This window comes from Felis catus, chromosome E3 (assembly GCF_018350175.1).
Source record: "Felis catus isolate Fca126 chromosome E3, F.catus_Fca126_mat1.0, whole genome shotgun sequence".
Classification (NCBI taxonomy): domain Eukaryota; kingdom Metazoa; phylum Chordata; class Mammalia; order Carnivora; family Felidae; genus Felis; species Felis catus.
Window position 1 is genome coordinate 17,568,347 of NC_058383.1, and position 22,730 is coordinate 17,591,076.

The 22,730-nt window shown below is 43.8% G+C and overlaps 1 protein-coding gene across 3 annotated transcripts in view; it reads left to right on the top strand.

Annotated features, from left to right (window-relative positions):
• BCL7C (BAF chromatin remodeling complex subunit BCL7C) overlaps window positions 1–18,486 on the top strand; it is a 48,117-nt gene extending 29,631 nt beyond the window's left edge. The window contains exons 6-7 of one of the 3 annotated variants that reach the window (XM_045047561.1): window positions 9,768–9,964; window positions 10,492–14,963. In XM_045047561.1, the coding sequence (XP_044903496.1) occupies window positions 9,768–9,964; window positions 10,492–10,723 (429 nt within the window). In that variant the 3' untranslated portion in view covers window positions 10,724–14,963. Of the gene's footprint in view, window positions 1–9,767; window positions 10,456–10,491; window positions 14,964–16,802 lie in introns of those variants that run through there. The other 2 variants (XM_045047562.1, XM_045047563.1) reach the window with 2 other exon arrangements.
• Window positions 18,487–22,730: the final 4,244 nt, after the last annotated feature.

Sequence of the window (22,730 nt, forward strand, 5' to 3'; positions counted from 1 at the left end):
GGCGTGAACAGCAGTAGTGTATTATCAAGTGAAAATGCATATAAGAGACCAGGCTTGGAAATATCCAGAAGGTATGACCCATGTACATGAGCAGATGGTTCCTGTTGCAGTCTTCTCTCCCTCAATCAACCAGTGCTTATGACATCCTGAGGTGTCCCTTATTCCCAGCCGACTGAGGAAGAAAAAACTCAAGCCTGTATAGATGCGTCTGTCTGATATGTAGTTATGGCCTGACAGGGACAGCTGTTAGCCCCACGACCCCACTAGGGTGAACCTGAAGGATGGGGGTGAAGAAAAGTCCTTGCAGTGGACAGATCTTCAAGCAGTACAGTTGTTCACTCTGTCTGACATCAGAAAGGGCCAGAAGTACACAACTATACTAATTCATGGGCAGTTGCTAATGGTTTGGCTGGATGGTGTGGGACTTGGAAGGAACAGGATTAAAAGACTGGTAACAAGGAAGTTTGAGCTCTTCAACCTTTTTTTTTTTTTTTTTTTTTTTTAACGTTTATTTTATTTTTGAGACAGAGAGAGACAGAGCATGAACAGGGGAGGGGCAGAGAGAGAGGGAGACACAGAACCGGAAGCAGGCTCCAGGCTCTGAGCCATCAGCCCAGAGCCCGACGCGGGGCTCAAACTCACGGACCGCGAGATCGTGACCTGAGCTGAAGTCGGACGCTTAACCGACTGAGCCACTCAGGCGCCCCTCTTCAACCTTTTTTTTAAAACAGCCCTTTTCAGGGGCGCCTGGGTGGCTCAGTCGGTTAAGCGGCCGACTTCGGCTCAGGTCATGATCTCGCGGTCCGTGAGTTCGAGCCCCGCATCGGGCTCTGTGCCGACAGCTCAGAGCCTAGAGCCTGCTTCGGATTCTGTGTCTCCCTCTCTCTGACCCTCCCCCGTTCATGCTCTCTCTCTCTCTCTGTCTCAAAGATAAATAAACGTTAAAAAAAATAAAAAAAAAAAAAAAACCAGCCCTTTTCAGGGGTGCCTGGGTGGCTTGGTTGGTTAAGTGTCTGACTCAGGTTATGATCTTGTGGTTCGCGAGTTCCAGCCCCACGTCAGGCTCTGAGCTGTCAGCTGTCAGCTGGAGACTTCTTTGGATTCTGTGTCTCTCTCTCTCTCTCTCTCTCTCTGCCCCTCCCCTGCTCATGCTCTCTCTCTCTCAAACATAAATAAACTTTAAAAAAAAATAGTCTTCTTCAATCAATTTTACTTCAGTTAGAGCCATTTCATTCAGGGGCCCAGCTTGGTTTCTGAGTCCCCTTAGATGGGCTGTTAGCTTTTCTTTAACTGTCCATGATTTTATTTACTCTTAGCAGTAAGAACAGGATACTAGGCTCTTGCAAACAGGCAAATGATATAGGGAAACATTTTCCTCTTAGTGGGCCAGTGTATTAATTTGCAAGGGCCGCCATAACAAAGTGCCACAGACTGGTGGCTGTGGGAAATTTATTTTCTCACAGTTCTAAAGGCTGGAAGTCCAAAATCAAGGTGTCGGCAGGGTTGGTTTCTTCTGAGACCTCTCTTCTTGGCTTGTAGATGGCTGTCTTCTACCTGTGTCTGCATATTATCTTCCCTCTGTGTGTCTGTGTCTTAATCTCACCTTATTAAGGACACCAGTCATATTGGCTTAGGGCCCACCCTAATGACTTTATTTTTAACTTAATTTCATCTTTAAACACCTGATCTCCAAATACAGTCACATGTGGAGGTACTAGGGGTTAGGACTTAAGCATATAACTTTTTTGGTGGGGGGAGAACACAATTTGGCCCATAAGAACTGATACTGAACAAATTTGAAGGCCATTATCTGCTAAGACACTAAGAGGAAGCTTCACCTATAGGGTTCAAGTACAGGCAGTAATCAAGCAGTCAAGTGTAAGCAGTTTATGCGTATAACTCCCTCCCAGGTCTGCAAAAGTGAGCAGATTAGATAGGTTCTTCCAGGGTTGCACATCAGGGGAGGGGGAGGGATGGCATATTTTTACCCTAGTTCTTGCATTCTGAGCCATGTTATTAAATCCCAGAATTAATTATTTATCTATTCATGGTCCCTGGCAGCAATGGACCATGACCACCTTCCCCTTGTAAAACGTGGAACATGGAGGAGTAGAGCAGAACCCAAGTTTTAGCCAACAAATCACTCTCAAGGGGAAAGCAGAGGAAGGAACTGGTATGTGGATACATTTCTCCTTCCTAAGTAAGTCAGGAGATGGAGAAAGGCAGGAGTATAGACCCGTAGTCCTCCCTTTACATAAAAGGAAATCTTAGGGGTGGGAAAATGTGACCTCCCCACCAATGTTATGCAAGAGGGATGCTATAGCCTTTTCCTGAAGGGGTTCCCAGGTTCCTACCAGCTGAGCTCTTTCATGACACCAAGCATATTACAGTAGTTTTATCTTGCTCCACACCAAATGACCACAAATTTAGCAGCTTAAAACAACACCCCTTCACTGTCTCATAGCTCTGTAGGTCAGGTCCTGTGGACTTTGCCGGGTTCTCAGCTCAGGGTCTTGGCTTGGCTAGGTTCTCAGCTTAGAGTCTCTTAAGGTCAAAGTCAAGGTGTTGGCTGGGCTGGGGTCTTACCTAGAATCTGGGGGAAGATTCTACTTCCAAACAAATTCAGGTTGTTGGCCATATTCAGTTCCTTGCTGTGTAGGGTTGTGTTCGAAGTTTCCTTGCTGGCTGTGAGCTCTTTAGAGGCCACCGTGTTCCTCATCACGTGGCTCCCTTCATCTTCAAGCCACCAACAGCTCAGAATCCTCCTCTTGCTTCAAGTCTCTGACTTCTTTTTCTGCTACCAGCTGGAGAAAACTCTGCTTTTATTTTTTATTTTTTAAAGTTTATTTATTTTGTGTGTGAGGGAGAGAGAACAGGGGAGGAGGAGAGAGAGATAATCCCAAGCAGGCTCCTCACTGTCAGCACAGAGACTGACACAGGGCTGGAAGTCACAAACCATGAGATCATGACCTGAGCTGAAAACAAGAGTCAGAGGTTTAACCGACTGCACCACCCAGGCACCCCAAAAACTCTGGTTTTTTTTTTTGTTCAACGTTTATTTATTTTTGGGGGGACAGAGAGAGACAGAGCATGAACGGGGGAGGGGCAGAGAGAGAGGGAGACACAGAATCGGGAACAGGCTCCAGGCTCTGAGCTATCAGCCCAGAGCCTGACACGGGGCTCGAACTCACGGACCGCGAGATCGTGACCTGGCTGAAGTCGGACGCTTAACCGACTACTCCACCCAGGCGTCCCCAAAAACTCTGTTTTTAAGTGGCTACCGGACTGAGTGATAATCCCTGTATCTTAACATCAACTGACGTGGAACTTTAATTACATCTTTAGTTATATCTGCAGAATCCCTTAGTGTTTGAAAAACCACGGGGCAGGAGTTTTAGGGGGTTATCTTTCAAATTCTGTCTACCACACAAGAAATCCTCATCTTTGCCCCAGACCTTGAGAGAAGGCAGTTCCAGCCTGCTCCAGGTTTCTTAGATCCTTGCCTGGCACAAAAAACAAGAAAGTGTGTTACAAGCTCTCTCCTCTGGAGAGACCACAATCAACTCTTCAAATGGTTCGCAAATTCCTAGCAAGGTCGTGTGAATTTTTAAAAGGTGCCCCTTTCTTAAAACAACTTACCGCCATCTGTTGGAAATTTGTTGTAATAACTCTACGGATCGCTGTTTCCCAGGAAGGGGAAGGGCACAGCTGTGAGCGATGGCCCCAATCCCAGTGGGATCAGACACACCCTCTGCATTCCAACCCCTTGCCTGCACTGTTGTCTCTGGAGACATGTTTTCCCAGAACCTTCTTTCTGACATTCTTCATCTATTTTTATCTGCTGATGATTTGGGGGAAAATGTGAACTGGAATAGCCATCAATTGGCCTGAACAGGGTGATAAACTAATACTCAGAAAAAATAAACATTTCTTTGCCAGTGAAATCTAACCTGTTGGGTTATAACCATAAACAAATACCCAAGATCTTCCAAGGAGCAAATCCTGAAGTAACAACAATATTAAGGTAATAGTAGCAGCCACTGATGTTCCTCAGTGGCTATGTCTCTATCCACGTGTAGACATAGATGAGCTGTATATGTAATACACACACTCATACGCTCACATATATATGCAATCTCATTTAATCCTCAGAGGAACCCTGTCTAGTAGGGATTATTATTCCGACTAGGTAGACAAAAAAAAAAAAACAAAAAAACAAAAAAACAAAAAAAAAACCAGGCCTAGTGATGTTATATCACTTGCCCAGGGTCAAGGATAAAAGAGGCTGAGCCACCTAGCCAAAAAACAAAACTAAAACAAAAAACCCAGCTGAGTCAGGACTCAAACCTATATCCAAAGCCCAGGCTTCTAACCAGTTAGGTGGAAATTAGCTAAGTGCCTGTGCCCTGAATGGAGACCTTTACTCTGCCTCTTGAACAGAAGCCAGGGCTGCTCCTCAGTGGCCCGGAATGTCTTAGCTGTATTCACGGGAATGGCCTGAAGGGAGAAGTGTGGCAGGACTTGTTTGTTTCCTCAAGATAAGAATGGCCAGTGGGACTTGGAAGGAGGAAAAATGGTAGGACCTGTCCTTTTGACCATAATATCTCCAGCACTTGGCACCTTCTGGGTGCACAGTTAGCAGTTGCTGAATGACCGAATAGCTACCCGATGAACCAGACACACGACATGCCTGTGTGAGCCCCTCTCTGTGGCTCTGCCTGTCTGATGTCTGCTCTTGCCACCACCCCTTCCCTTTCCAGTGAATTAGCTCATCTGCACTGGCTTTGAGATCGTCCTATGCTGCAGGCCCTGTGCCAAATGCTGTACCTGTATCTGCTTGTTTAAGGTGAAGTAAGAACCCAGAGTAGGTGATTTCATATTTAAGAGGCTTCTGGGCTAGAGAAAAATATTTAATACCTTCTGTGTTCTGTTTAATGCTCAAATTATTAGACTCTATATAACAAAAAAGAAAAAAATTGAAAACCATTTTTTTCAAAAGGGCCTTAGGCTTTGGTTACAAATTTGATCAATTAAATTATGTTCAATAATTTAACTGTAAATACAAAGTCAATATGGAGGATCCTTTTGACTACTCATATGCTTTAAGCATATACAAATAGAGTAATTACAGAATTTACTAAAATCCCACCATCAAAACTGGTTATAAAAGTGCTAAAACCATGGGTTTAACCTTCTCTTGTCCTTATTCCAATACCTTGTCCTTATTCCAACCTTCCTGAGGTTCTAATTTTTCTACTTTTCTAGGGTTTCAGTAATTCTACCAGTTATTATTTTTATACCTTCTTAGAGTTTTTGTAATCCTACTAGACCCAGAAGAAAAAGGAAACTGTCTCAGAATAAGCTTAGGTTACAGGTCTGGCCAGAGACATGGGATCAGGTTGCACAGTTCTGAGGACTGAAAACTGAGCTGCTGATCATTAGCCCCTGGGCCTGTTTGTATAAAATTTTCTTGTTACCTTGTGTGGCTTTTAAGTTTCTTTCTTTCTGTTTCTTACCCTTCCTTCCTTCCTTCCTTCCTTCCTTCCTTCCTTCCTTCCTTCTCTATTTCTTTTTCATGCTTTAGAGAAAAACATATTATGGAAAATTACAAACAAATACAAAAGTAAATATAGTATATGTAATCTCCACGAACCCCCTACTCAACTTGAACAATATCAACTCATGGCTACTGACTCTCCTCCCTTGTCATTTTGAAGCAAATCTCATACATAATAGAATGTCATCTGAATTATTTCTGTATGATTCTCTAAAAGACTAAGGGTTTTATTATTTTTTTTAAGATTTTAGTTTTAAGTAATCTCTACACCCAACATGGGGCTCAAACTTAACAACCCCAATATCAAGAATCACATGCTTTACTGAGTCAGCCAGGCACCCCAAGATTAAGGATTTTAAGCCACAGTATCATTATTATAATTAATTTTTAAAAATTGTTTAAATGTTTATTTACTTTTGAGAGAGAGAGTGTGTGTGCAAGAGAGAGCAGGAGAGGGGCAGAGAGAGAGGGAGACACAGAATCCACAGAGCCCAACGCTGGGCTTGAACTTGTGAACCACAAGATCATGACCTGAGCCGAAGTCAGACGCGTAACCAACTGAGCCATCCAGGTGCCCCTACAACTAAATTTTTTTTATGTTTATTTATTTATTTATTTATTTATTTATTTATTTATTTATTTTAATTTTTTTTTTAACATTTATTTATTTTTGAGACAGAGAGAGACAGAGCATGAACGGGGGAGGGTCAGAGAGAGGGAGACACAGAATCTGAAACAGGCTCCAGGCTCTGAGCTGTCAGCACCAAGCCCGACGCGGGGCTCGAACTCACGGACCGTGAGATCATGACCTGAGCCGAAGTCGGCCGCCCAACCGACTGAGCCACCCAGGCGCCCCAAATGTTTATTTATTTTTGAGAGGGGGTTCAGAGAGAGGGGGACAGAGGATCCCAAGCAGGCTCTGTGCTGACAGCAGAGCCTGATGTGGGGCTCGGACCCACAAATCATGAGATAATGACCTGAGCTGAAGTTGATGTCTAATCTACTGAGCCACCCTGGTGCCCCTACAACTAAAATTTTCTTTAAATGCTTATTTATTTATTTTTGAGAGAGAGAAAGAGAGAAGGAAGATGAGCGGGGGAAAGGCAGAGATAGGGAGATAGAGAATCACAAGCAGGCTCCTGGCTGTCAGTGCAGAGCCTGACGTGGGGCTCTAACGCATGAACCACAAGAGCTGAAATCAAGAGTTGGATGCTTAACTGACTGAGCCACCCAGGCATCCCACAACTACAATTTTTTATAATCATTCCTTAATATTGACTATCCAGTACATTCCAATTTTTCAGTTTGAAAATGTCCCATAAATGCCAACTAAAATTTTTCCAGTTTGAATCAGAATCCAAATAAGATCTGATACATGCAACTGATTTTTATACAGATATGAATTTTTGAACCTTGATGTCTTTCTCAGAGATGGTACATTCAATTTTGGTATGGCCATTAATACCTGAGCTATTGTCCTTTCATTATGATGTATTGACCTGGTCTGTTGGCACTAATAAAATCCATTATTAACTTATAATTGGTAAGATGGCCAAAGTTTCACAAATACCCGTCTGTGCCCTTCCCCTGACAGAGGATCTCAAACCTGACTGCACATTAGAATTTGAGAATCTTTTTTTTTTTTTTTTGGTTGTGATAAAATACACATAACATAAAGTTTACCATGTAACCATTTTTAAGTGGACAGTTCTGTAGCATTAAGTACATTCACCTTGTTGTGAAACCATCACCACCATCCATCTCCAGAACTCTTTTCATCCTGCAAAACTGAAACTCTGTATACATTAAACAATAGCTCCTCTCTCCCCTTTACCCCCAGCCCTCCTGGTCACCACCACTGCACTTTCTGACTCTGAATTTGACTACTCTAGGTACCTCCTATAAGTGGAATCATACAGAACTTGTTGTTTTGTGACTGGCTTATTTCATGTAATATAATATATTCATGGTCCGTCCATGTTGTAGCATGTGTCGAATTTCCTTCCTTTTTAAGTCTGGGTACCATTGTATATAATATCCCATGTTTATTTATCCATTCATCCATCCATTGATACTGGGTTGCTTCCATCCCTTGATATTGCAAATAATGCTACTATGAACACAGGTGTTCAAACATTTCTTTAAGATTGTGTTTTTGGGCTGCCTGGGGGGCTCAGTCAGTTAAACATCTGACTCTTGATTTCGGCTCAGGTCATGATCTCATACTTCATGAGACTGAGCTGTTAGCGAAGAGCCCGGTGAGGGGCTCCATCTCATGCACCGTGAGATGATGACCTGAGCCGAAATCAAGAGTTGGACACTTGGCCAACTGAGCCACCTAGGTGTCCCTGCTGCATCTTTTTCGAGGGCCTGCCATACTGTTTTCCACAGTGGCACCATTTTACTTTTACACCAACAGCACACGAGGGTTTCAAAATCTTCATATCTTCACCAACATTTGTCATTTTCTGTGTTGTTGTTGTTTTATAGTACACATCCAGACAAGTGTGATTTTTGTGGTTTTGTGGCTTTCTCACTGTGGTTCTGGTTTGCATTTCTCTAATAGTGATGGTGAGCATATCCTCATGTGCTTATTAGCCATTTTTGGTATTCTTTGGAGAAATGTCTGTTCAAGTCCTTTGCCCATTTTCAATTGATTTGTTACTTTCATTGTTGTTAATTTGTGAGAGTTCTTTGTTCTGAATATTAATCCCTTATTTATTATAGAATCTGGGGATCTTTTGTGATGGGACCTATAGCTTGATATTTTTTAGAGCTCCTCAAGTTGAGAACTATTTCCTTAGGAGATGAGGTAACAAATAAATTTAAGTTATTTCTCATCAACAAATGGGTACATCATCATCTCAGAACAGTGCTGACATCTCCTTCTACCTGGCTACTACATGTATTTATCAGTGCTGTTCAGTCATGGTAATCCTGCTTTTCCCAGGGTCGCTGGGCTCACAGTTCCCTGGATCTATCCTTCCCTCCTTGCACAGATAGAAATGAGTTCATATTTATGCCTTATAAATAGGAGTAGAGGAATAGGGGTACCTGGGTGGCTCACTCAGTTAAGCGTCCAACTCTTGATTTCAGCTCAAGTCATGATCTCATTGTCGTGAGATCAAGCCCCACATCGGGTTCTGCACTGGGCGTGGAGCCTGCTGAAGATTCTTTCTCTCTCCTCCTCCTCCCTCTACCCAATGTGCTCACTCTCTCTAAAAAGAGAGAGAGTTAGAGAGAAAAGAAAAGAAGTAAAGGAATAATGCAAGTAACAAAATACCACATTCACACTCTCCTATTTATAACAATCATCAAAATTCTACATCTCTATTCTCACACCTTTGTAGTACAACTACCTATAGTATAGTATACTTATAGTACAACTAACTACCTTTTTGAAGATTTTGTGTTAACTTAATACTTTTGAGTAGTTTAGGGACTCACAGCCTTTCTCAGACATTTCCCTGAACCATGATTGTTATATATTTTAGGTGCTCAAACACTTACAGCTTTGACAATAGTAGTCCATTCACTAAAAGCATATCTGTCTTTGTAACACTACCCCTGACATCCTTGAAAATATCCTTGTTATCTGGCATCAACAGGATGCTGGGAGCCCCATTCTGATTTTTCTTGTCTAAGAAATGGAATCGGCTACCCCCAAGGACTCCGGTTATTTTAATGGTAAATAATATAAGGCACCAATATCTGGGTGTTAGGGATATCCACGATAGTTAGTGGGTGGGGGCAGGAGGGGGGGTGGTGCTGGACCTCACCCGGTAGTGACAGAGTTGGAAACATTTTTGTTTAAGGCACAAGTTTACATCTGACCAATGATTTAACATATCACTACTGTGCCCTGCCATCCTGATGGTCTGTAGACCCCCTGATCACACTGACAGTCCTTTGAGGCTGCCTTTACCACTATCCCCACCTTACAGCGGAACAAACAGACACAAGACGTTATGACACTTGCCTAAAATCACACCACAACTAATTGTAGAGCTGCCCAGCTCTGTCAGATTTCACCCACCCAGTTCCCACAAGGCCCTGCCTCAACCTCCACCTGCCGTCAGAAACACACAACTTTGTCATTTGCAAAGATTTTCCACCAGGTTGCCCCATTTAAGATTCCAAGCCAGGGTTTTCCTAGTCTTGGGTAGAGGGAGGAGAAAACACTACCCAGATTCTTGTTTTCCTCCTGCAGGATTCGGGAGTGAGAATGACCAGAAGAGCCCTCCACGAGAAAGGTCTGAAGACCGAGCCCCTCAGGAGGCTCCTTCCCAGGAGAGGCCTCCGGACAAACGCCAGGCCCAGTTCCACGGTGCTGCCGGACACCAGAGCTCCCGGGGGAGGAAGCAAGGCCCCGAGGGCACCCAGGACGATCCCCCAGGGGAAGGGGAGGTGAGCCGGCTCCGCAGGCAAGGCGAGGCCTTTGGGTCTCTCTTGGCCGCCCCGTGCCCCGGGGGTGGAAAGAGCCTCCCGGCCCTACAGCCAACGCGGGACCTTCGGCGGCGAGCCGCCCTAGCCTGCCCCAAACCTAAGGTCACAGCACCCATCTTGCTCGCCAATGACCCTCGCACAGTGAGCGAGCCCACCGGCACCTCAAGTGTCAAGCGGGCTTGGGCACAACTCAGACCACACCCAGCACCTGAGGACACTTCGCCGCCAGAGGCCCAGGCCGCGCTGGGGTGCGGGGCGGGCGCCTGGGGCGCACTGCCCACCTCCTCTGGCACCAGCGCCTCCACCCTGTGTCCGCCGGCCTCCGGCCTCCCGCGACACCCGGCCAGGCCCCGCGAGGCCCACGCTGGCGCGGAGACCCTAAAACCCCCTCCGCCCGCCACCGTACCCCCATCTACCCCAAGGCCTGTCCCCACCCCTACCCCAAACCCCACCTCCCCCACCTTCACTCCACCTCCCCACCTCCCCAGCCCCGTCCACCGGCAGGCCCACGGATGCCAAACCTGCGGCAAGGTTACCTCAAGCGCCAGAGGACATGCCTCAAGAGCTCCTAGCCAGTGCCAACTTCGCCAGTCTCCTGGGAACCCAGATGGGACAGAGGCCTTTCTGCCCTGGTGCCCGCCTTACAGCCTGCGGAAAGGCGTCCTGGGCCGGGGGGTGGGCCCAGAGCCCTGGAAAATCCCCACCTGGAGAAGGCCCTGAGCACATGGGCCCTGTGAGTGGTTCCAAGGGCTTTCACCAAGCTCTTCTCTCCCAACTCCACTGCTGGGCCTGTCATATTAGGGAATAATGTCTCGCGTTTATTGAGAGCTTACTCTGTGCCAGGCATTGTGATTTACAGTGATTATCACATTTAATCCTCACAATATCCCAGTGACACTGGTGTTCTCATTATCAGCATTTTACAGATGGAGAAACTAAGTCTCAGAGAGGTTAAGGGACCTGCCCAAAGTCACACAGCCAGTATGTGGCAGGACCAGCATACAGACCCAGGTCTGCCCGCCTGCTTCCACAGGCGGCCTTGCTGCACCACTTCTGCTGGCGCAAGAGTTAAGGGTGCAGGTTTGACAGGGCATCCATTTATGGAGCATCCATTTTTTTCTCATGGTAATTAAATAAAACACTTTTTATGCTAAAATGAGCAGATACTCTCTGGAATGAAATTAACATTTACACCAATGATTGAGATGAAACTTGAGACTCCAGATTTTTCACGCTAAGGCCAATGCTTCAGGCTCTGCCCATGGATCCTGAAGTAACCTCTTCTAAGACCTCTGCCTTTAGAGGGATGTTGGCCAAGGAAGCCCTACTCCAGGACCTGCTCCTCGGCAGAGCCTTCCTGGAAGCCAAAAGATGGCCACTCCATAGTTTGCCATCCCACTGAACTGCTTGGGAAGTTCATGCAGTTCCCCTGGACTAAGGTTTCCAATTTCCCAACAGATATTAATCTTCAGGATTTGGAAGTGAAAAATTGGAATTCTTGGGAATTCCTGAAATCATGTTATTCTGTATTTTCATAACTTTGCGTATATTTTTAATAAGAGTAGTTACAAAGAACTGTAGGCTACAGCAAATATTCAAAAACCAGAAAATACCAACTACCCAACACAACTGGGTAGTATTTGAATAACAAAATGTTTAAATCTTCAGCAAGATAACTGTATTACACAGAAGCAGGTGTTGAAATTGCCAATTTGAGGACTTGTTTCCAAAACTTGCTTCTTAGAACATCATTCCTAGGATTTGCATGAGATACATGATGCATGTAAACAGATTAATATTCTGTTTGTGAGAATGACTGTTTACAGCAGACAGGGCCACAGATACACTTGTAATATGGCAACGGCTATGAAAAAGAATGATCAGAACCACTTTTCTCCTATTTAGTGCTTCTAACCCAAGTTCCCAACATGTCTCCCTTAACCTGGGACGCCATTTATCAGCATTTCCTTCTCTTGCTTTCTACTTCATGTCAGTGGATTCCTTCAAACCAGGAATGCCTCTGTATTTATTGTTAAGCACGAATTCTCACAAGAGAGTTATAACACTTTTTCCTGTTTTCCCAATCTCTTGACTGATTTTTGTTGGGATTCAGAAAAACATAAATTTCCCGGAAAACACCAGGAAGGACTTCCTGCCCAGATATACTATTCCGGGCTGAACAGGATTGGCAAGGCAAGTCTGTTACAGAAATAATTACTGAGCATATCATCAGACCCAGTCACTGATACTTCCTGCTTTCAGGGGCCTCAGAGCCAGAAGATCCAATTGTGGATCTCAGCTCTCCCAGTTCCTGGCTGTGAGACTTTGGGCAAGTCACTTTAACTCTCTGAGTTTCAATTTAATGAGTAGAATGGTGCCTGGAAATAATAATGCGTGTTTTGTGAGGCGGTATTGTAGAAAGGTTAAAAGTGTGGCTTTAGAGTCAGATGGGCTGAGGTTTAAATTCATTACTTACTACCTCTTTGATTTGAGGCAAGTGCTAACCACTCAGAACCCCATTTTTCTCCTCTGTAAAATGGAAAAACGGAGCCCACTTCACAGGATTTGGGTGAGTTTAAATGAGAGCACATATGTAAATGCTTCACACAGTGTAAATGCTGGATAAACGTGGGCCAGTATAGTTATTATCTGCTGTATCTACCTCACAGGGCCTTTGTGAGGATGAAAGGGAGGTCGTGTTGTGGAGTTGCTTTCCAAGCTGTGAAGTGGTGTCCACATGTTTGTCTTTCCTTCAGAGATAGGATGGTCAGAAGCTCCTTGGCAGACATTAGAGCTATCTCCAAGTAAGGGGCCTGGGAATACTTACTGATCCCCACAGAAGGTAGCGGTGTTGAGGAAGAGGTATCACCATGATTACCTGGAAAACGGGGTTTAGCTGCAATCAAGTAGGCGAACTCTGGCATCGTCTGACTTGGGGCACACTTGGGGGACAGTGGAAAAGATGATTTTCAAAAGATGCTTGGAGAAAGGACTGTGTTAGATGGAGCCTGCACACTATAGGTTTGTTTAATAGGGATTGAATCAGGGGCAGGGGGCGTGGTGGAATAGGGAGTGGTGAGGGGGCTCTTTGACTATTGTCTGAAGCCCTGTTATTGCCTAAACCTAGAAAACAATCCTATTAGCTGGAACCGGTGTATCCTGCTCCTGCTGTGCGTGCACCTACGATGTTCATTCCTCCCTAGACTATAGACCAAACATGATCAAAGGGCTTTCCAGAGATGAGCTCAGGTAATCCTGACAGCAGCCCCGTAAAGTAAATACTAGCAGTACTCCCATTTTGCAGACAGGGGCTTGGAGTCTGGGAAAGTTAAGACCATTGCCCAAGGTCATACAGCCTATTTGTTGTTGAGTCAAGATTCAGACAAGAGTCCAAGCCCTTAGCGCCACCAGGCCACCTCAACTCACGAGCTGCCAGATGCTGAGCTTGAACAAGGAAAAAGGAAACACAAATGTATGGAGTTGAGCACCTAACTGGCCTCCTCTCTTGCCTTCTGTGACCTCTCTCTCTCTCTCTTTCTCTCCCAATATTATTCCTATTTAACATAAGTCTCCTCCTGAGTCTCCCTTCCTCCTTACCATGGCCTCTTAGTTTCAAGTACTGGTGTAGCAATCGAGAAACCAAGAAGCCTTCCTAGACAAAGCCTCATTAATCCATTCCTGGAGCTAGAGGCGGACCGTAGAGTGTGTTCTGTGAGAGCTGCCAACAATTTGGGAGTAAACTTGGAGGGTGGAACTTAATCAACTGGCTCCTAAGTGCCCAGCAGTGTGCCAAGTCCAGTAGCAAGGGTGGAGGATACATTCAGGGGTGAAACAGGCAGGATCCCTGGCTTTAGGGAGCTTTCGGGCTACTAGAGAAGATGGGCATTAGGAATCCTCCCAAAATATGAATTCTTGCAAACTGTGATAAGTATCATGAAGGAAAAGTTCAGGGAGCTATGAAAGAATATGATGCCTAATGGTTGGAGTGGGTGGTCAAAGGCCATTTTGAGAAATGATAATTATTGTACCCCTGAGAACTGAGTTGGGGGAAGAGAATTCCATATTGAGGCAATAGTAAGTGCAGGCACGAAGGCCCAGAGGTGGGCAGGAACTTGGTATGTTGGGGAAACTGAAAGGCAGCCATGTTGATGGAGCGGAGTATGCTGGCCATGATAAGAGTGGTCAAGTTAAGACTGGACAGGCTGGCTAGGGGTGATGACAGGTGCCTTGTAGGCCATGGTAAGGACACTGGGTTTTTTGGTTCAACTTTTTATTTGGAAATAATTTCAAAGTTACAGAAAAGTGAATAGTACAGTGGAGATCTGTCTGTCCTTTATCCTAATTTCATCTGTTAAAATTACTTGTTCTTTCTATATGTGGAATGTTACATGTGACTTTTATTCTGAACTATTTGAGAATAAGTTTTACACATCAAACACCCACCCTTTACCCCCAGACAGGTACAATGTGTACAAGTACAATAATCCACTAAATTTAACATTAATGCAATACAGTATCTCATTTACCACCCATTTTGTCAATGATCTCAATAATGCCCTTTACATAGCATTTTCCCTCTAGTCCAGGGTCCAGTCTAGAAATGAAGTAATGCATTCGGTTGTCATTTCTCTTTAGTCTCCTTTAATCTGGAATAGTTAGCCTTTGTCTCTTATAACACTGACATTATGGAAAATTCAGTTTTCCCCTTCCTCATTTTGGGGTTTGTCTGCTGTTTCTTCATTACACATTCCTGCTAGAAGACGACATAAATGTTATTGTGTCTTTGTGGTATGACAACAAAAGGCACACACTGTCTCCTCCTCCTTGGTGATTGAAATTTTTGCCTGGTTAATTTACTGTTTGTCCCTCGTAACTGATATGTGATCAGGGAGATAGTTAAAACCCTGCAGATATCCTATTCCAGAGATTATTGAATAGATAAAATGTAACATCCACTGAGGCTTTTTGCCTGAAGCACATCAGTCTGTGTCCGGAGGGTTACAAAATGACTTCAGCTCTCTCTCTCCTTGACATTCTTCTGCCCATTTATTTCCATATTTATTGTTAGCAAGGACTTTGGGGTTTCTACTATTCTCCAATAATTTTAGTTATTAACCTTAATTATTTTGGTGCTCAAATTGTCCCAGATTTGGCCAGTGGGAGCCCCTTAAAACTAGAAGGCTGGGGACTTCTGGGTGGCTCAGTCTACCAAGCTTCCGACTCTTGATTTCTGCTCAGGTCATGATCTCACAGTTGGTGAGACCCAGTCCTGTGTCCAGTTCCATGCTGACAGCTAAGAGCCTGCTTGGTATTCTCTCTCTCTCCCTCTCTCTGCCACTCCCCTGCTCTCTCTCACTCTCCTCTCTCTCAAAATAAATGAATAAACATTAAAAAAAAAAAAACCTAGAAGGCTAGGTTTTATCCCAGCGTCAGTGGAGTGACATTGTTCGATTTGCATATTAGGCCCTGACTGTGTGTGAGAATGCATTCTAGGGGCACAGAGGAAGAAAGGACACCTGGCAGGTGGCTCTTGTGTAGTCCAGGTAGGAGATGTGGCTTAGACCAGGGAACTAAGTTGGATGTTCAAGAAACTTTGGTGATAGAATTGGCAGGAACTAGCAGTGGAGGGCATGTGCCAGGAGTCATAGAGGTAATGACCGGAGCAGCTGGGGGGACGACAGAGATATTTACTGATACGGGGAGGACAAGCAGAGTAAGGGCGTCAGTTGGGATATTTTATTTATTTATTTACTTTTTTAAGAGAGAGAGAGCTGGAGTGAGGAAGAGGGACAGAGAGAGAAAGAGAGAGAGAAAGAGTGAGAATCCCAAGTAGGTTCCACACTCAGCAGGGAGCCTGAACCAGGGCTCAGTCCCATGACCCTAGGATCATGACCTGAGCCAAAACCAAGAGTCGGGCACTCAATTGACTGAGCCACCCAGGCTGCGTGGGATGGGTATTTTAGACAGAAGCTGAGTCTGAGATGTCTTTGACATCCAGGGCAAGATGTCAAGTAGTAATTGGATATATTGCTCTGGAGAGAAATCCAGACCAGAAAAAAATTCAGGAGTTGCCACATATGAATGATTTTGAAATCCATGGTCCTGGATGAAATGCTATAAGGGGAGAATATGTAGTGAGGAAAGAGAGGGGCCAGACTGGGAATCCTAAGAGAGTTCACTGTTTGGAGGCATGGGGTCGTGGTGGGGGGTGGGGGCGCATCACACGGAGCCTACAATGTCAAGCCAAATCCTGAGGCTATGGGGAACCATTAAGGGTTCTGAGTATGGGAATGAGTGACGGTATGATCTGAGTTTTAGGAAGATGGTTCTGACAGCCAAGTAAAGATGATTTGGAGGGCCATGGCAGTGGCTAATGTTATGGTTGTTCCTAAATATTTTTTAAGATTTATTCATTTTTCAGAGACAGAGAGAGGCAAAGTGTGACTGGGGGAGGGGCAGAGAGAGAGGGAGACACAGAATCCAAAGCAGGCTCCAGGCTCCAGGCTCTGAGCCATCAGCACAGAGCCTGACACGGGGCTCGAACTCAGGAGCCGTGAGATCATGACCTGAGCTGAAGTCGGATGCTTAACTGACTGAGCCACCCAGGCGCCACTATGGTTCTTCCTAAAATAAATCTGCCATCCTCTGGCCACTGAAGATTGCTCAGTGGATCCCTGTGTCTGAAATGCCCTCTCCTTGTTCACCTGGGCACAAAAAAGATGATCAGCCATCTGCCTCAGCTGCACTTCTCAGCCTCCAGTAATATGACTGCAGCCCCCATCTCCCTGCTTCGTTTTAGCTGGAGCTGCACAGATGGTTTCCGGGACCTTTTCTCAGCCAGCCGCATCGTAGGTGGGAGTACACAGGAGCTGGTCTCTGAGGTTTGCGGGAATCTGGCCACTGTGATCCTCTGCCCTGGCATGCTTTGAGTTCAGTGTGGTCTCTGTCAACCATGCAACCTGCCATTCAAAGTACGTTGTCCCCTCCACACCCCTACCCGTGCTGAGGAAGACGAGTTCGAGTCTGGATGAACATCCTAGCGCATCCTTCACCTCCCAGGGGTGGTGCCGTACGATCCTGTCTAGAGGATGTCAACAGCCCACTGGAGACACAAATAAGCAAGGCAGAATTTTAAGAGACAGGAGGGAGGGACAGATGTTCTGGAAGTCCAGGAAAGCAAGATTGTTTCTGGTTGGAGAAATTAGGGAAGGTTCTCTGGAGAAAGTGGCATTTGAACTGGGCCTTGAGGACAGCGAGGACTGTTTTCCATTTCACGAAGGAAATATTTGATTATTCAAGCAGGAAAGAAAAAAAAATCAAAGCCCCCACTTCCTCATATTTTATTGACATTGTGCACACAATTAATGGTTATGTAAATACCCCATTAGGCAGCTACTTTATAGTTAGTCCTCTTACTGTTGGAATAATTCATTTCCGGGCCTCAAGACATTGGCCTGGGGTCTGTGGCTGGGCAGTGGGGACAGAAGCAACTAGGGACCAAATGCAACTCAGGAATCAGTGCTTGAGCCCATCCACTCATTGTTTCATTCAGCAAACGTTTATTAACGACTCGCTAGTCCCAGGCCCTGAAGATACAATGATGATCAGGACACAGTTCCTGTTCTAAAGACCTCAAGTCTAATAGAACAGGAGTCACAAGTGGAGAGAATTTATCGTAGAGCACATGAAGATGCCACACTACACATTGTGTACCAGATGTGGTGCTGACATAGGGAAAGGAGCTGGGGTAACGGAAGCCTCGGCTATAGATGAGCATACCAGGCAGACCATGTGCAGTGAGAAGGGGGAAACTTGAGGACGGGTCAGAGGACCAAGTTCACTTGGAACATGGCTGCATACTTCTCTTTCCACAGGCTGGAAGGCACGTCTCTCCTACTCTTAGGCTTCTGGGTGTTTGTGTTTTTTTTGTTTTCTATCTCAAATATTTCCTTTCCCCAATTTTTTTTGGGGGGGTACCTAGTTTTATGCTCTTTTCCAAAATCTCAACTTGTGTGCTGAATTCATTCATTTTATTTCTCTCCTCTTGACACTAAAAGCACTTAATGCTGTTAATTTTACCTCTGCAGATAGCTTGGACTGTATCCTGTTTTTAAAATTATTTTCTAAATAGTTTGTTTTTTACTCTTGATTTACTCCTTGTCCTAAGGGTGATTTGATATGCTATTGATGTTTTTCCATTTCTAAGTGGTGTGTTTTATATTATTGTTAGTTGTATTGCATTTTGATCAGAGACTGACTTTTAGAATTTCCACTTTTCAAAATTTACCAAAATATTCTCTGTAGCTTACTATTTATTGAATTTTGTCACTGTCCACGGAACTTGAATAGAAGGTATACTATTTGTTTTCAGGTTAAAACAATTTATATGTTCATATCCTCCATATCCTTATTTATTTTTGGATTACTTGTTCAGAAAATGTGTTAGAATATTTCCAATAAAACTGTTTCTCATGTTTCTCCTAGTATTATTCAATATTTTATTTCATGGATCTTTGTTGTTTAACACATGAGAAATTAAATTCTTTTATTGTTAATTGAATCTTTTAGAAAGTGAGGTTAAGAGCTCACATTCTGGAGTCAAAACATCCTGGATTTAAACCCCAGCTCCACCGTTTATTAGCTTGGATTCCTTATCCAGAAAATGGAGATAACAATGGTAACTCCCTTATATAATTGTTGGATTAAAGGAGATGAACGTAAAGGATGGCACATGGTAAGTGTTGAGTAAAGCTAGAATTCGCTATTATGATCAGTGTTATTACCTCCTGGCTGACCGTTGCTGGCATTCGAAGCCTCTGCTGTGGAAGGAGAAAAGGTCTTGGAGAACCTCTTTCTTTTTCTCTATCTAGTACACATTTGGTAAACAGAATGCCTCGTGTAGGACATTAGAAGTCATAATGAAAAACAGGAAGGGGAAAAAGCCAACAGCTAGCTTCGCAGCATGCAAACACGAAGTGACACCCTTCAGCTTTGATGGCGGGATCCCTGGGTCAGCCCGAGCATTAGCATGTGAGTGTTAGTGGCATGCTGCAGCTTCGCATGGGGGGAGACGAGGAAGAGAGAGAGGCCCACGCTTTCCCCAGATGTCATTTCAAACACCGTGTCCTCCACCTCAGATCCTCAGATCCCTTTCACCAGCACCGTGTGCCGGGATGCTCTATGTCTCCCTGCCGATGGCTTACACCTGCAACGTTCAGAGGTTTGCCCTTGGACACTGGAGGCATATATCCCTGGGAACTTTTATGTCTTCACACCCTCCCTGCTTTAGGGGGGCTTGCAGTCAGTGATCGGTGTGTTAGTGCCAAGGCCCAGCTCCTTTGGCTGCAGCAGGACAAAGTCCACGGTGCTATTTATACTTGAGAGCTGCTCACATACTTGCTAGTCTTCGTCACATGCCTACCTTGCTGACCTGCCCGCTTCACTCCCTTAATGGTTTCTCCCAGGAACGCTTGTTTAACAAATCACTTGCCCTTTAATCCTTGGCCTGGGTTAAGCTTCTGGGAGAATCTGACCTAAGACAAACTGCTTCATTCCTTCATGACAGGAGGAATTCTGATATGGGTTGAGCATAGTGGTGAACTTACGTCACTTTTTTCTTTTTCCTTTTTTTTTTTTTTTTTTTTTTTGAGTTTCTGTCCCTTTGGTTGCAAGAGACATAACTCCAGAAGGTACTGGCTTAGACAAGAAGAGGGGGCAGGTTAGAAGGATGCTGGAGTACCCCAAGTCATCACAACAAGGAAAAGAGTACACCTGGGCCACAGAGGCATCTGGAACCAGGGCATTCTCTCCCCCCAAATCTCTTGATGCTTTACTCAGGTCTGTTTTATTCCCTAAGAGCTGCATTTCCAATAGCTGATAGTAAGGCTGCAAACAGTGTCCTACCTCACTTTCTTCAGCTCTGCCCTGCTTTGTTCAGCTTGGGATCAAAGGGCCACGATCAAGGCAAAAGAGATATTTAGCACAGTTGGGGTGATTCCTGACTATAGATTCTCTTCTATTATTGGTGAAGGAGGGGCTGTGGCAGAAGGGAGGGATGCTAGACAGAAAAAAAGGCTGGTGCTCACCACATAGTTCCTTGGATGAAAAGAACAGTGGACATAAAAAGGCATGGCTTACCTGTGCACCCATGTTCACAGCAACACCATTCACAAGAGCCAAAGGTGGAAACAACTCAAATGTCTATCAACAAATTGGTAAAAGGTGATATATACACACACAATGGAATGTTGTTCAGCCTTTAAAAGGAAAGAAATTGTAACATACGCTACAATGTGGATGAACATGGAGGAAGGACATTATGCTAGGTGAAATAAGCCAGTCACAAAAAAGACAAATACTGTATAATTCCACTTATGTGAGGTACCTAGAATAAGCAAATTCACAGAGACAGAAAATAGACAAGGGATTATGGCAATGGGAATAGGGAATCGTTTAATGGGTACAGAATTTCTGTTTAAAATTTTTTAATGTTTATTTTTGAGAGAGAGAGAGAGAGAGAGAGACAGAGCATGAACGAGGGAGGGGCAGAGAGAGAGGGAAGACACAGAACCTGAAGCAGGCTCTGAGCTCTCAACACAGAGCCCTGTGCGGGGCTCGAACACATGAACCATGAGATCAGGACCTGAGCCGAAATCGGATGCTTAACCGACTGAGCCACCAGGCTACCCAAAGTGGTAAGTCTTCATGACCTTGAATTTGGCAACGAAATTTTATGTATGATACTAAAATCATGAACAACAAAAGAAAAAAATAGACAAACTGGACTTAATGTAGGCATTTACATCTGTAAATTTCCCTCTATGCACTGCTTAAGCTGCATCTTATATATTTTGGTATGTAATGTTTTTATTTTCGTTCATCTCAAAATGTTTTCTAATTTTCATTGTAAGTTCTTCTTTGATCCATTGACTAAGAGTATAGTTTTCAAATTTCCTGTTATTGATTTCTAATATCACTCTATTTTTGTCAAAGTTGTGACTCATTTCATAGTGTGTACAAATACAGAATCATTACATTGTACACTGAAACTAATATAATGTTATATGTCAATTGTATCTCAACAAAAGTCGTATAATTCAATCCTTTTAAATTTACTGAGACCATAATAAATAAATAAATAAATTTACTGAGACATGTTTTATGACCCAAATTTGTTCTCTCCTTGAACAACATTCCATACACACTTGATAAAAATGTATATTCTGCCATTGTTGTATGGGATGTTCTACAGGTTTCTGTTAAGTCTAATTGGTTTATGGTGTTGTTCAAGTTGTCTATTTCCTTGCTGATCTTCTGTCTAGTAGGTCTATCTATTATTGATTGTGGGATATTGAAGGCTCAAACTATTATTGTTGAATTGTCTACTTCTTTCTATTCTGTCAGGAAAAAAGGCCTGTAAACTCAAAAAAAAAAAAATATCTTCAAGAATGAAGAAAAAATTAAGACATTTCTAGATAAACAAAAGTTGAGGGAACTCATTATTAGTAGACCTGCCCTATTAGAAGGGCTGAGGGCAGTCTTTGAGGTTGAAATGAAAGAACACTAGATATTAACTCAAAGTCAAAAGAAAAAAATTGAAGAGGAGTGCCTGGGTGGTTCAGTCAGTTAAGCGTCTGACTTTGGCTAAGGTCATGATGTCACAGTTCGTGGGTTCAAGCCCCACATCGGGCTGTGTGCTGACAGCTCAGAGCCTGGAGCCTGTTTCACATTCTTTGTGTGTCTCTCTCTCTAGCCCTCCCTCGCATGTGTGCTCTCTCTCTCAAAAAAAAATTTTAAAGAACACTAATAAAGGTAATTTCGTAGATAAATATAAAAGCTAGCATTTTGTACTTTTGGTTTGGTTTGTAACTTATCTCTTTTTCCTGTATGATTTAAAAGGAAAATGCAGGGGCGCCTGGGTGGCGCAGTCGGTTAAGCGTCCGACTTCAGCCAGGTCACGATCTCGCGGTCTGTGAGTTCGAGCCCCGCCTCGGGCTCTGGGCTGATGGCTCAGAGCCTGGAGCCTGTTTCCGATTCTGTGTCTCCCTCTCTCTCTGCCCCTCCCCCGTTCATGCTCTGTCTCTCTCTGTCCCAAAAAATAAATAAATGTTGAAAAAAAAATAAAAATAAATAAATAAAAGGAAAATGCATAAAATAATAATTATAAATCTGTGTTAATGAGCATACATCTTTATACATTTATAAAGATATAAACTGTGACAATAACCATATAAAAGCCAGGAACAAAGATGTATGGGAGGAGAATGTTTGTATAGTATTGAAACTAAGTTGGTATTTTTCAAACTAGATTGTTACAAGTTTAAAAGGGTAATTGTAACCCCATGGTAACCACTAAAAAAAATAATAAAATACATATGAAGGGAATAAAAATGGTGCACCATAAAAAGTCAACTGAATAAAAAATTAGTAATGGAAGAACCGAGGAACAAAAAAACAGTAAGACACACATAAAACAAATAGCTATATGGCAGGAATAATTCTTTATCAGCAATCACATTAAATGTAAACAGGCTAAATCCTCCCCTTCTATAAAAATACAGAGCTGGCTATATTGAATTAAAAACAACAACAACAACAGGGGCACCTGGCTGGCTCAGTCAGTGGAGCACGTAACTCTCGGTCACAGAGTTGTAAGTTTGAGGCCCACATTGCATGTAGAGATTACTTAAAAATAAAATCTTTAAAAACAACAACAAAAACAGCAGGA